General features: G+C 38.3%; 1 protein-coding gene across 2 annotated transcripts in view; it reads right to left on the reverse strand.

The window, feature by feature from the left end:
* Positions 1-11,496, reverse strand: part of cpne5a (copine Va) — a 96,235-nt gene extending 84,739 nt beyond the window's left edge. For both annotated transcript variants that reach the window (XM_053503915.1, XM_053503914.1), the window contains exon 1: positions 11,214-11,496. In XM_053503915.1, coding sequence (XP_053359890.1) covers positions 11,214-11,323 — 110 coding nt within the window. In that variant the 5' untranslated portion in view covers positions 11,324-11,496. The remainder of the gene's footprint in view (positions 1-11,213) is intronic.
* Between the last annotated feature and the right edge of the window lie 4,278 nt (positions 11,497-15,774).

The following is a 15,774-nucleotide window of genomic DNA, read 5'->3' on the forward strand; positions in this document are numbered from 1 at the left end:
AGTATCACGGAATTATAGACCACGCCGTTGAAACATGGAGGGCGATGAGCAAACTGAATCCTGTAGCCTTTCTCTACAGTCTTTAGCACCCAGGGAGATATGCCTGGCAGTAGCTTCCACGCTGGCGGCGGAAACTAAACACCAACCCCCTGGGGGTGTCCGGGGGGGCATGCTCTTATAGGAAAGAGCGTTGCGTGCTGCTCCCCAGGGGGGGATCACCCCCACAGTCCTGGGCTTGTAGGCTTTCAGGACTTTGAAAAGAAGACACTGCGGCGATCTGATCTTTTGGAGGCGGCCTGTGAGGGGCGACGAGCCGTACCCCAGTCCGTACAGGGGGTGCCCGGCTGCTGACACTCTCCTTCTGTGCTTCTCGCCTGGCGAGAATCAGATCTGGTCTAGGCTGGGTAGCCAAAGGCCTCGACTCTTGAGCATGGCGTGGGAGAAATTTCCCAAAAGCCTGTTCATACAGCTTACCATCTCGGAACCTAGTGGCGACGGAATTCACAGTGTCGCCAAATAGGCCGGAAGGTGAGACAGGGGCATCAAGGAGGAATGATCGATCCTTGTCCTTGATGCCTGTCAGATTCAACCACAGGTGTCTTTCAGCGGTCACCAAGGATGCCATAGAATGGCCGATAGCACGGGCTGCTAAATCAGTAGCTCGGCGTAATTCATTCAATGCTTTGTGATTCAGTGTGCCGCTCATGCTCAAATCTTTCAGCAGATCAGCCTGATACGCCTGCAAAACCGCCATGGTGTGCAAGGAAGCGCCGGCCTGACCTGCTGCGTGGAACGCTAGAGGTAGGTAGAAGAAGTTCTACACGGCTTGGAGGGAAGTGTTGGTTTCTTTAATGAGAATGATGTTCCAGGGGAGAGATAGCCCGCGAGCGTCTTTTTTATCTGGGGCATCACCACATAACCTCGTGCTTTTTCGAACGATGTTCGAATAAAACGAAGTCGATGGTACAAAAATACGCGAAGAAAAAGGCTTACTCGTATTCTCTATCATCTTTAGACGATCGTTCTGAGGAAGCTACTTCCATTTCCACAGAAGAAGGAGAACGAATCTCTTCAACACACCCACGAGAAGCACCGGAGTGCACTCGTGAAGTGGAAGAAGAGACTTTGGAATCGGGGGAGAGGGCGAGAGAAAGGAGGGACTCCGTTTCTCGTGCCTCGGCCAAATCTGCTTGTGATCCCTATGAGTGCAGCGTGGCTCGTGGTTCCCTAAAGAATGCGACGCGCACGAAGCAGCTTTATGGGGAGAAGATCACAGTGCTCACACTCTCCATTAAGCCCTTCGAGAGCGTGCTTTTCACCCAAACATTCGAAGAAGAACACGTATGCATATCGCCCTCCGAAAGGAAGTTTTTGCAAGGAGGGGGACATCTACAGTAACCTTAAACTTCGCCATATTATCTGGTGATTTTTATTAATTTTATAAGTTTAATTCTGCTTGTTTATATTTTAGTATGCTTTTGCTGACACACGCGCACATTGCGGTGAAGAAAAAGATCTGAGGAATGTTGCTGGTTCACTCCTATTTATAACCTGCAGGTGCGTCTAATCAGATGACGTCACCTGACCGAGGTTATATAAGCCAAAATTTGGCGTGTTTGGTACACACATGCTTCACAACCGGCAACATGAAAAGATATTCCCATAGCGTTTTCACGCAGCATCAAGTGTAGCCTTTGAAAGGGAACCAGCATGTCAGATTTTATTACTGACATCAGGACACTAGGACAAGGACACTAATGTAGCTGAACTACAGTATGAATAAGTTGCTGAACCTGTGAACTATAAACTGAGACTGGCAAATAATAATAATAATAATAATAATAATAATGAAAGACGTTTAGTTGCTGGAATCTGCCAAAGGTGTCAGACCAGAGCTGCATTGGTAGTTTGGTGTACTGGAGCCAGGCATTAGCAACAGACAGAAACCTAGTTTAGGCACCAGGCTAGTGCTTGGCATATTAGAATTTCACACAGTTGCCAAACAGGAGCCTGCTGTGGTCAGTGGGTTGCTGTTTGGTGTACTGGATGGGGCCCTCGGCTAGAGTTTGGTGTCCTGAAATTTGGCATAGTTACCAGCCACATTGGAACACAATGTCCTCAAAGTCCACAGGCAACCACAGCATGACGTCCTCTAAGCCAACTGGTGAAGCTATCACACTGTCGACAAAAGTCAGCAGGTGGTGTCAGCATGAAGTCTTTAAAAGCCTTCAGGTAGGATGGGCATAACATCCTCAATGACATGGGACATAGCAGGTTATGTCTTGTTTAGGTTATGGCTTGTATGGAGCAGGGTTTGCTTAGAAAGATGAGAGCAGAACTCATAACTAGTATAGAAGGCGCTTAAACAAGCAACCTAATGAACTAGACAACATAGATAAAACTAAACAATACAGCAATTCACACAAATGTCTTTTCAGATTTTTTTCTATTATTTCCTGCTTGACTAGATAAATTGATGGAAAAATATTAGAACACATTTTTTATGTTAAAAACTTCTTTTCGCCTTAACAGCCAGCAGTTTCACACCCCTGGACCTGCAATTCAATTCCCCTCTATACACACTCTCCACAAACCCAGTGGCACTGTAATAGGCACCCTTACTCTGGAGAAGCTATTTCAGACAGAACAATCAAAACAAACTCCAACCTTCTCAGCATCTCTCATTGATCTCTCATTGATTTAACACACCCCAGTATAAAAAAATACACTTTAGTGTATTACAAATATATTAAAATCTTCAATAGTACATTGCAAATATACTAACAAAAGTTGTACCATCAGTTAATATATAAAAGGTATACTAACATCATGCTTTTTTTTAGGTATTATAGTACACTTTCCAAAAATGTATTATAGGGAAATATACTGTACTTTAAGTGAAAGGTTGGTCTAATTTCCAGCACACTTATTTAAACTTGAATTTTTATTTAAATTTAGTATTTTTTTTTAAATATGCTTGAAATAATCATTTTACAAATGTACAAAAAAATATACATTAGAATACAAATTTTAATATACATCTCAGTATATTTTCAGTAAAATTTAAATGTACTTATTCGTACTTCATTAATGCTTATATTTAGTGCACTACTCTCTCGTGCCGAAACTCATTTTCGTGGAGAGTTTCCACTCTCTCTCACTCTTCTGCGCGCTCTTGGCCTGTTTTCAGTCTCTGTGACAGCTGGAATTAACACCCCAGGTTTAAATAATACTGTACCTGTATATTATAATACTAATGTCTGTCTTTGTTCAGACGACAGTTTAAATTTTTGTTTGTCTGAGACAACCTGTTGTTTTGTTGAACACAAATAAACTATAGTAGTGCTTTTTTGTAACCTTGTGCAAATTAAATCTGTTGAACTCATGAATAAAATCTGCCTAATAATAACTGATGTAATGTTTTTCAAAAATATGTTATAGTGTAGAAAATGCATTTAGCATTTGTAAATTATCCTACAGTAAGCACCTTTATTGTACTGGTAATACATTTGCAGTACTTTAGTATGGAAGGTTGTATGGACTGTATGATACAATAAAGTATATTTGTATTAACCACAAAGTGTCCTTTTTTAATATTTGTAATTGACCAGAAGTATAACAGCATGCTACTGCTGCAACAGGAATATACTCATAGTATATTAATCATGTATTTGTAACACAGTAAAAAAAAATAGCTGTAATGTATTTATAATATATTAAATACATACTTAAATTTCATTAATTACTGTCAGGTATTTATGTTAGTACACACACAGCCATATACTTTAAGTGTCTGTACTCTAAGTACTCTAAGTACTGTATACTTAATTCACTTAGAATTTAAATTACACGTACAAGTTAATTACAACTTAAATACACTTAGTACAAAATTAGTTGTTCCAAAATAACAAACTTCAAGTATACTAGTAATTAGTCTGGCTGCAAATACATTTAGGTATGCTTTGGCATGTTAGGATTTAATATTCTTAGCATACTTTTTTTCTACTTGGGACATAATGCATGATTTGAGAATTGAACAATTAGGAATAATTGATCAAATGCTAACCAGCAGACAGTGAATTTTAGAATTGACTGCATTGAAAGTCAAAGTTTAGGGTCCAACATTAAACAAGATTCTATTTCTTGTCTGGATTTTAAAAAGAGATTCACCAGAATTGGGTTCGTCACTAAGCTGATTTAGTCTATGCTGTATGAATCACAGGGCAGGCTGAGGCTAAGAAAACCAGAATGTTTCCTCAAGGGAGCACAAAGGATGGGCAGCCCAGACAATTATGAGCTGAGTCCTACCATCATGTCAGAATGTTAATAAGATATTTAAATGAGATGGTGATTCCTTTTCCACTCTGACAGAAAGGGAATTCCCATTATGAGGTTTCATTAACTAGGCGGCACATTGGCGCAGTAATTAGCAGTGTCGCCTTGCAACTTCAGGGCCCAGGTGCAATTCCCTCTTTGTGGTCTGTGTGCATGGAGGTTGCATGTTCTCCTTCTGCTTGGTGGGTTTCCTCCAGGTACTCCGGTTTCCTTCCACAGTCCAAGGACATGCAGATTGGGCTAATTGGTGTTCCCAAATTGCCCACAGTGTATGAATGAGCGTGTGAGTGTGTGTGTGTGTGCCCTGTGATGGATTGTCACCCTGTCCAAGGTGTACTCCTCCTCATGCCTTGAGTCTCCTGGGATAAAGTCCAGGCCCCCAGCAATCATGTATACTGTACGTGAGTGAGTGAGTTACTAAGAGGTTTTAGCAAAACAACAATGTCAGCACTTTAGCAACTAATCAACAACCATGGAGGAACAGTATACCCAAGTATAGTGCATATAGTGCAGTGCAATTAAAATGCAATCTCCATTGTAGCGCACTTCATTTTCAATCATATGATACAAATATTTATTAGTCATTACCCTGTTTCATAACTGTGAATGCTTGTGAATGTAAATGGTATTGAATATGATTATGAAATACTCTTAGAGTTATATTCATAAAGATTCTTTATATAAATTGATAGTGGTTAGGAATAATCCATGTGCTTATTATGTCTAACAAATAAAAATAAATAAAGAAAGAAATTTTTATTTTTGGAGTGAGAAACAGTAATTAATATACAGTAAGTCAAGTTTTATTTTAATGTATAAGCTAGGAAGAATTTAAAATTCAAATAGTTGTTTTTTTGTTTGTTTGTTTTTTTACTGATTTTCTTAATTTTCAGTTTTTTTCCTCATAATATCAAGCATATTACCATCCTTTGACATGAGTAAAGATAGCAGTACTGTGCTCTTACGCTAAAATAAGGCTTGTGATCAGATTCCAGATTAATCTAGGCCTAAATTCTCCCAAATCAATTTTTGGATCTGCAACATTTATATATCCTCACACAGGACTGGTACTAAGAAGCATTATTACTTACATTTCTTTAAAGCAACACAATGTTAGGTCTAAACCCTTGGGTGCACAAGCTCACATTTATATTCAGAGTGTTCCCAAAAGAACACACACATACAATCTGTCAGCTCTATTAACGACTACCCCAGCCTCACCCTGCCCATCGTTTCTTCCAACAGATGCTGCTTCCTACCATCTGGTTGTTTACTCACCATAACCTAGATGAGTGACGCTCATAAGGGGAAAAGACAGATCCACTGCTTACTAAGTGCCAGCAGTCAACCAGCAGTCAACATCTAGATTTAATTTCCTTTAGATAAAGCAGCTTTGTCATGCTACGTAGGACCTGTTCTCCACCCTCTCCACTCTGTGGAGAGAACTCCCATAATGTAACATAATAGTACACTTATCTACATGCATTTATATATACATACTGGATGCTTTTAGACTTAAAGTTCTGTTAAGATTGTTCTAGTTTTTAAGGCAGTCTAACTTCAACATTTTTTTGGAAATGAAAAAGGTTGTATGTTTTATAGAGTTCTAAATAAATCACCAGTTAAACGAACACACAAACAGGTGCACTGTAGGATGCTAGATGAAAAATGTGGACAATTACTACCATACATACTGTATATTCTCAAGAGAAATTTGAAGGTCATTATGTATGATCAATCTTTGCAATAAAACAATGTTCTGCTTATTTATTCGTTTACCACTGCAGTGAAGAATTATATGCAGTGCTGTTGAAAAGTATTTGCCACTTCCTGATTTTTTTTTTGTTGTTTTTTTTTTTTTGTAAAAATCTCAATAAAAGATAAGAAACAAGATGATTACAATTGTATCAGTTTGAAAAGAGTTATCAAACAACTTCTTAGGCTTTGGGACTCCAGCAAACCAGAGTGATAGCCATTATCCACAAATGGAAAAAATTTGGAACCAGTAGTGAACCTTGTCAGGAGTGACCAGCCTACTACAGTTACTTCTAGGGCAGAACGACAACTCACTCAGGAGCTCATAAATGAACCCAGGTGTGGTGTGTGTCCCGTTACATCTGGTTTACAACTAATACAGCATTTCATAAAAAGAACATCATACCAACAGTCAAACATGGTGGTGGTAGACTGATGGTCTGGGTCTGCTTTGCAGCTTGAGCACACCTGGGTTATGCAGCAAGTCAATAATCTGAAACACACCATCAAGTCTACTTCTGAATGGTTAAAAAATATATAATAAATTAGGATTGTTTGGTTTTGGAACACCCTGACTTATATTCAATTGGAATGATGTGGCATGACCTTAAACAGGCCATTCATGCTTGAAACCCCACCAGTTTGGGCCAAAATTCCTCCACAGCGAGGACTCATTGCCAGTTATCACAAATGCTTGATTGCAGTTGTTGCCGCCAAGAGTGGCACAACCAGTTATTAGGTTTAGGGGACAATTACTTTTTTCACATAAGCCAGGGAGGTTTGGACAGCTTATTAAGAAATTAAATCATCATCAAATCAGGAAGGGGCAAATACTCTTCCACAGCACTGTAGAAGAATATTTTTGTTGTTCAGAATGTGTAACTAATATTAGTTTATTCACATTATTGCAACAGGAAAGGAAAGACTGTTGTTATAAACATTAGGAACAATGTATGAAAAGCATGTGAAAGAAAACATGAGTTCAAAAGATCAAAGACAGGCCCTGAACATGGAATGAGAACCAATCAGAGTGAAATTCATCACTGTATCAAAGAACAAAGCATGTCTCTAGAAAGCACTGGGGCACTATCAACTTGCATTATCCCCAACCCTAAAGGTTCTTTAAAGCAATGATAAAGTTCAGTGTCCACTTGATTAAAAAATTAGCCCCTGAGGGAAGACTGTAGCTCTCAGTCACATATGGGAAATAACTAATGACATTTCCTTGATTTGTTGAAGGCACCCTTATACATTTTGCATTGTGCTGTTGAATACAATTAAACCATTGGATAATTAGCACTACCACTGCATCATGCTCACAAACAGAGCCACAGAAAGCAGTCAAACGATATCCTTTCTTAGCTCTCACATCAAATTCATATCCATTACACAGATAGAAGTGAAAAGCAAAAAGTATCTACTTGTAATGTGACTCAGGTAGTGAAGCAGAGAAGACGGTTGAGCAAAGGCACAGCACTGCAGTAACAGTAAACAAAGTAAAGCAGGAAAAGGAGGCAAGCTCCCTGATTCTTCACACCTGCAAGGTCAAGACAGAAGCAGCCAAGAGGCTGCAGTTTCAGACACAAGAATCTGCCAGAAGATGTAATGAAATCCCTCAGCTGTGTTGTTCTAACTTTCACTGTAAGCATAATAAGTAAATAATGTCAGTGTGGTGCCTGTAGTCAGTTTTACACAACATTAGTAAACCCCTTATAAGAATTTTGGTTATGTCTCTATGCCTCTGTTCCTGCACATTCATAGTAATTTGAGATTTGACCACTTGCAAGTTTCATAAGGCATTACATACCCACATAAAAGTACAAATCTTACATTTGAACATATCTGTATGCATTCTACAGTACATGATCCCTGTCACCTGATATCACAATCAAATGCACTGTAAAACCTTTTGGCTTGTTTTTTATTAAAAATTAAAAACATAAAATCCATTAACTATTCTAATATATGGGGATTGTAATGTACTGGTGTTTTTCTTTTTTTGTAAATGAAGGTAAAAAAACTGCCTGACATTTACAGAAAATTTGAAGCATAGTATGGCAATGAAAGTATTGGCTACAGGAAACGTTTTTTATGGTGCATACTTTTTAAAAAGGGGCCTACATCTATGAATGACAATCGCAGGTGAGGTGGCTCGGAGGCCAGGGTTTTAAAATCAATTCAATTTCAATTCAATTCAATTTATTTGTATAGCGCTTTTAACAGTTGGCATTGTGTATGAATCAAAATGCATTGTGAAACACACAGTCCCATCATGGCTCTGATGTACTGAGAAAACTTTCTGTCTTGATGGTATCCAAGCACTAGTGAAATGCTGTGATAAGTGCATTAGTGTAGCAGGGGATTATGGTTTTTTCATAACTCTGTTCTCTTATTCTGCACAATCATAAGTGCCGGTTTGACTTGAATGTCCTTCAAATGTGATATATGTAACAGTTTAGAACACATCTGTTCAATCTGAAATTAAAATATGGTTTGGTTATATCCTTATTGCCCATAATTGCATCAGACTCTGTGTAATAGGAAAATTATAGCACACACTTTGATAAAATACTGCAGAAAAGTAACGCAGGAGAGACACCTTAAGGGATGTGTTGACATTTGTCACTGCTAAGGATTTCTATGTCCTAAAATCAGCCAGAGGTGGAGATATTACTGAGTATTTGAATGAACTGACATTTTCATTTGAAATTCAAGCAAAAGGGAACAATAACATAGACTAAATATAAAAACAGCTCTTGAACATCGCAATGTCTTTGTCATGGTATTTTTTCTCTGAGCTATACAATGCATAGACATGACAAGGTTGGCATTTGGTAGGTGGTGGGATTCTGTATAGCAGATAAGGGTTGATATGTTAAATTTTAGGGCACTAAGGAATGGTACAAATACTCAGATCCTAAGGACTCGCATTGGGTTTAAAGTCATCTGGAGGGTCTTGATCTCTTAGCTTACCATTTGTGCATGTCTTTTTTATTATGGGTCTACTGAATAGCTGACATCTCTGTTTTTTTTTTTTTTCTAAGTGTTTTACTTTGAAACTTTTCAGGAGAAAGATCTTAATACAGCATTACATTTTTTTCCACATGGAAAAAGTAAAAAAAAAAAAAAACACTGTGTGGCAATAGATAAAATATTTTTTCTGTAAGTATAAGACAGTGGAATAATCCAACAAAAGTACAAAAAGCTCAGTGTTGATCACTAGAAAACAGAGTTTACATTCAGAAAGGACCCCATGAATTATTTACTCCCTGCTTCTATATTCACAGCAAATAATAGTATAGCTAGTTCCACATGAACGCTGCATTCACCAGAATCAGCATACATGTGACTAGATATATGTACTGTACTTGTCATTGTCTGAAGGGAGGTTTACAGTGGTTTGGTTCAAAATGTAAACTTAAAAACTGCAAATGCAAGAACTTTTAAAGTAATATTTCAGCTTGATGTGTTTCAGCTCATAATTAAAATGAATTTTAAAATACATTGGAATGTGCATATGCTTGACAAGATAATAAATCCAAAACTTTCTTAATATCTTACGCTTGTCATTCCTTGTGTATTTGAACCTCCTTGAATGCACAGCATAATTACTGCCAAAATATGCCTTGTCTTACTATGTAACAAAAAAGCCTTGTGAGAATATCTTCTCCAGGCTCTTTATTTGCACAAAATCAATTACATGAAACAAGTTCATGGAATCCTGGACCCCAATGGCAAAAATGCAGGTTTCCAGAGATGGTGATGGTGTGATTCCTATAAAACAACCTCTCTATTTGGTTAGTATTTTTTATTAGCATGATTTTTATTATTCCAGTCAAATTACATCAAGCTGTGCTCTATCAGTGGTATCCCAATTATGAGTGTGCATTAAGATGGTCAGTTTATTAAACCAAATTAATTATTTGCATTCTTATTGTTGTAGTCTTGTTGTTTGATTCAACAATTATTGTTAAGTTCAATGTGAACTGGAATGCATAATTCACTATGTAAGTGCCTACAGTGCCTATGTAAGTTTAAAGCTGCCAGCTGCTTCCATTTCTCCCCATTATGATTAAAAAGCACACACCACCAGCCCGCCCCACCTTATGCAATTTGTCTGACTGAGATCTTGATAGCAAGGCAGCATGAATGAGATTGAATTTCTTATCTACCCCATCTCTTAAATTTATCAAGACTTTTAATTGAAGGTATTATTACCTGCATCCTACCATCAAGGGTGCAAGATGGGGTAAGATACGTAACTATCAAAACAAATTCAATGCTGCATGTAGACACATGTGCCATAGAGGAAATTTGTTTGATCTGCAATTATCTGGTTCCACACAGTGTATGCAGACATAATATATAGTGCAAAAATGGGACAGGAGAAAATATTCTATTTCCCCTCTGGGATGGAGTGTATTTATATTCAATGATCCCAGTGAGCTTTGCGGAAAGTGTGTTGTTATCAGGCTCATAAATATCAAAGCCATTTGTCCACACAGGATGAGCATCTAAGAATAATTATTGAAGGGAGCACAGCTCATTTTTTTATTGTTATTACATGAATTATTTGTTCCTATATACCAAATATTCAGTGCGCATTAAGAAAAAAAGTTAAAAAGCTTTCTTTACACACCTTTAATGAAAGGGTTATTATTATATTATTTTGCCTTTATTGTAAAAGAGATACAAGATATTTTGTATAGATTAGTTTGAGTGTAGTTACGGAAACATCAATATGCCTTAGTGTGAATAAAACAACAATAAGCAAGGTTTTTATCAGGATAAAGCCATGATACTGTACGACTTCAACGCACACATACTTCACTTATGCCTTATTGTGGACCAGCTTCTTCTTAATTGACCAATTATTCTCCTGAAAGAACATCTACAGCGTACATAGTCCATAGCCTTCCTGTAACCTCAAGGTTTTTGATAATCGAACAATGCATACAGGTACTAAACAGTGCATATTAACACCTGAATTAACAAGCTTATATAAAGAGATAGTTAGATATTAGATGTAATTTCAGAAGATGGGATTAAAGATAAAGGGTAAAGATTTTCCATCAATCAATTATGAAATTCTCTTTCAGCGTGAGGGTTATAGCTTCACGTACCTGCATGAGACACTGACTTCCACTTTGGTGGCGGGGATGTTTCCTGTGATTGGGTCGAACTCGCACACGGAGGCCATGCGCTCCAGCTTGTCCATCCCGTCTCCCTCCATGGACGCTGGGAAGCTGACTGCCTCCCGCAGCTTCACTTTGCAACGAAGGATTTAACGCAGAAACACCGCGAGCGGACAGAGAATAATGGGGAAGAACTGAGCTGCGATGCGCTCTACAATTCCAGGCAGACTGGTGGAAAGCGGGGATACTGCAGAGCGCAGAGGAATGCGAAAGTACGCGCTTGCGGTGAGAGCTGTGTGTGCACTCACACTGGAGCGCCGGGAAAGTGGGAGAAGCTGAACTCCACCCCCTTTCGCGGTTTCCCACAGGCTCAACGCTACATTGCGTTATCGATGCGCGGCTCCGGGATCGTTACTGATAAAAACGACTGGGTATTAACATGAGACACACATCTCACTATATGCTTAGAAATCACCAAACTGAACTAAAAAAGCTGAACTTTTCCTTAGAGTGGCAAAAATCTTAAGGAAGGCACGCTTTACTAGAAAGCCTCCTAAAATAAAGAGAACCGTGTTCAGGTAAAACAAGAACGATCACTGAAACTGCAGAAAAATTCTCGGTGAAATCGATTACAAAACATAGTCGCAATGCAAACAACTTAAAGTGGTTCTAAAGGGATTTTCTTGGTCCCGTGGTGATGGCAGACAGGCTGCGGCTTTGTCTATTTTCAGCACCACAGGTTTGGATAGCTCCCTATCTGCTCCGCGAATCACCAACAGTGTGAAAGCGGCTCCCTAACAGCTGGCAAGTTACTGCCTGCTAGGGCTCGACAAATAAGAAGTTCTAGTTCGAACCTTGTTTATTTTATTTATTTATTTATTTTTTCGATTATTTTACATGAATTCATTTTGCCTTTATCGTAAACAGATCTACACGATTACATATCAAGTGAATGAGCTAAATCGCTTTTTCCCCTTTGAAGCTCGTTGCTGAATACGGTATACAGTAGCAATGCCGATCAAACCAGAAGGAGTTAATTGTGTGTACAGATACACTCTGGGAGTTCAGGAGCTCAGCTGAGAAGAACACCACCCTACTGCGGTACAGCGTAAGCTGCCTACAGTGAGAACCCCGAAGAAGACATGAGTTTACTGCAGCGTCCTGTGACTAAGATGAACAGCAAATAGACCGAGTCTGGACTCCTAATGTAATTTGCGCGCGCAAAATGGGAAAGGTACATTTTTATTGGGTGTTGTGTTCTTAGATTGATGATAGATAAGGACCCGGAGTTTAGACATGAATACACTTCGGCGTTTGACTTGTTCAAATGGCTTAATTACTAAATTAATACTGGTTGTTGGTTAGTTTGCCCAAGGTAGTGTAAAGACACTAACTAACCCTCAAGAATTTAAAGTAAATCTCAGCATTCAGTTAATTAGGAGCAAAAAAATAGATAAATAAATAAATTAATAAATCAATAAATATGTTTTGTTTTTATCATGCAAATAAAGGTCAAAGACCATTTTACATCAAACATCAGAATGGGGATACATCATGATCCCTGTGACCGTGGCACGTGGGATGGCAGGGTTGTTGATGGCAGGGTTGTTGATGAAAGAGGTCAAAGTCAAATGGCCAAAATAATTCTGATTCTTAGTAAGAACATTGTAACTTAAATAATAAGCACCCAAAATGGACAGATGAAGATTAGGAAAAATTGGTTTTTGTCCAGTCCTCATCTGTCTAGTTTTGGATAGTATGTGTTCGTGATAGCAAAAAAAGAATTAGAGGCTTACAGTCGAACTCAGTGTGGTCCTTTGCTGTTGTCATCATCCCCCTCAAAGGTTAATGTGTTGTGCATTTCAAAATGCGCTTCTGCTTACAACCGTTAAAAAGAGTGCTTATTTGAATTACTATAGACTTCCTGTCAGCTTAAACCAGTCTGGTCATTCTCCTCTGATCTCAAGGTGTTTCATTCTGAATACCTTCCAATTACAGGATGTGTTTTTCTGCAATTCAAGAAGTCACAAACAGGAAAGGGAAATCTTAGGGGCAATGATGATAACAAGAAGCATCAAATCCTCAAAAAGAAAAAACACACACACATACACAATTTTGTTCCTCTAATACAGCACCACCAAGAAGAGAAACAGGCCTACTGTGAGCAAAATTGGAGAGAAAGAAAATTGTAGCCTAAACCTGTCCTTACATAACAATTAAATTGAGTCTATCTTTTGTTTTGTTTTTTTTTCTTGTGTGTGTGTGTGTGTGTGTGTGTGTGTGTGTGTGTGTGTGTGTGTGTGTGTGAGAGAGAGAGAGAGAGAGAGAGAGAGTTATTTATCTATTTGTGGAAATGTCCTCCTAAGGGTAATTTTGTGTTTGCAATGACTTTTAGATGCTCCCCATGTTTGTTTATTTATATGCAAGCAATGGGCAAGAGCAAGAGGTAACTATGATGGGGGGATTTATGTTCTCTTAGAAACTGGTTCTTGAATATCAGGACTGTTGAAAATATGACCTTTTCATCACTGCCATTTTATTGTGTCCATTCCTGTTCCTCTTTAACCAAGATCCAAGAGAGACCAGGACAGAGGTCTAATTTTGGATAGAGGTAAGTGTTCAGTTTGAATCCAGTTCTACAGGGATTCCGTAGGCACTCTGTAACCCTCAGATGTCACTGTCTTTGATCTGTCATGCTTAAAGTTAAATTTACTTTCTCAAGCAAATCACTTGCAGTAGTTGGGTTCTAATGACTAATCTACACTACATAAATGAATAACTGCTGCATTATATATGTCCTACTTTGAGCAAGGCATGGTTACATTTCTGTATCTGTTGCAACCTGGGAGCTGTTTAAAATATAATGTTTCAGTACGTCTACCCACACAGGACTACAGGTCAAAAACAGAAAAGACAGACAGTGGTACTCCAAACAGAGCTCAATCGCAGGGCAGCAGCCCATTAAAGAGGAGGGAACCGTCCATTTTCTCTGTCCTCTCAATCCGTAACGCTTGGATTACCCAACACACCGAACGAAAGGACAGAAATTGAGGGTGCCTGCCTGGAAAATAACATGGCCCCATCAAGCATGCCAGGATGGGTGAGGAATACACTGAATCCCAAATGACTCCTTATTGGACACACAGTGTAGTACATATGGTGATTATTTTACACAGTACCAGACTCAGCGTTCCATCATATTACTCTGTGACAAAGAAGTCACACTGGGATAGGGAATTTTAGCCACAAATTTATAAACCAAAAGCACAAAGTGGTATCTTATTACAATTTTTGTACAGTATCTTGTGATAATGAATGCACATATTATCTTGTGAAAAACATAAAAATGTCCATTAAGGTTTTAGCTACAGCCATGGCATCCTGAACCTGGTGATGGCTTATTATATTAACTTATTTTATCTGTGAAATGACGCAAAAAAGACATACAGTGGTTGGTGATGTTGCTATAGCTACCTAGTCATTTCTATGTCTTATTTTCAGGCTATTGTGCCATGCAAAAATTCAGAAGCTTTTATGCATTGTACTTGATGGCAATGTCAAAATTATAGTCATTATCCCCATTATCACTTTCTCTTATCATTATTAGATATGTAGCAATCCAACAATATTATTTCCCATCTGTTGCTATGCGCAATTTGTCAGCACTCTTCTACCCCATCCATCACTGGAAATGGACCACTGCTGACCAGAAATTTATCCACCTTGTAGGCGTGCAGTTAGAGAATGTAGCCAATTTTCAAGCAAAATCAGGGTTAATCATTTTCCAGCCCTTTGTCACTATGAGTTTTGTAGTGCTTTGGTTGGTATTCTATTTCTCAAACAAGCAGTAGCAGTTAGTCCCAGAACCACGAGCACACTATAACACACCCACAAAAATAAAAATTAATTAATGATGGTGGTCCCCCAGCAGTGATGGAGGAAAGGGTAAAAGAAGCTAAGAGACAACGCAACATAGTGCAATCCTGGTTTGCACCTGAGCTCAGGTCTGACTGGAATTTTGTATGTTCTGCTTGTGTCTGCACTGGTTTCCTTTGGGTCATCCGGTTTCTTTCCACTGTTTAATAACATAGCACTATGTAACCTGTGTACTCTAAAATCCTGCTAGATATTAATTAGTTTTCTGAATGTGTATGTGCTTGATGGTCATGCATTCCATCCAGTGTGTGTATTCATACTTTACATTCAACATTTCTAGGATAGACTCAGATGCAGCAGGAAAATAAAACATTTAATGAAAACATACGTATGATGGTCATCATATCAGTATAAATGATATGTAGTAAATCTTATTATCCAGACGAAATTTTTATTTAAATGTACTTTTTGTAATTAAAATTAACTTAATTTGGTAATTGAGGCATTTTAAGGCCATCCTTAAACTAAGGAAGAAATACTAGAAAAGAACAAGGAATTAGACAGTTAACCAGTTGGTGATAACTCCTCAGGTTCATTAACATGGCTGTTACAGCATTAGAAAAACATGGAATCAGCATTCACAATGCAACTGTGTATCATTCATATTGTTTTT

This window comes from Clarias gariepinus, chromosome 9, assembly GCF_024256425.1.
Source record: "Clarias gariepinus isolate MV-2021 ecotype Netherlands chromosome 9, CGAR_prim_01v2, whole genome shotgun sequence".
Taxonomy (NCBI): Eukaryota; Metazoa; Chordata; class Actinopteri; order Siluriformes; family Clariidae; genus Clarias; species Clarias gariepinus.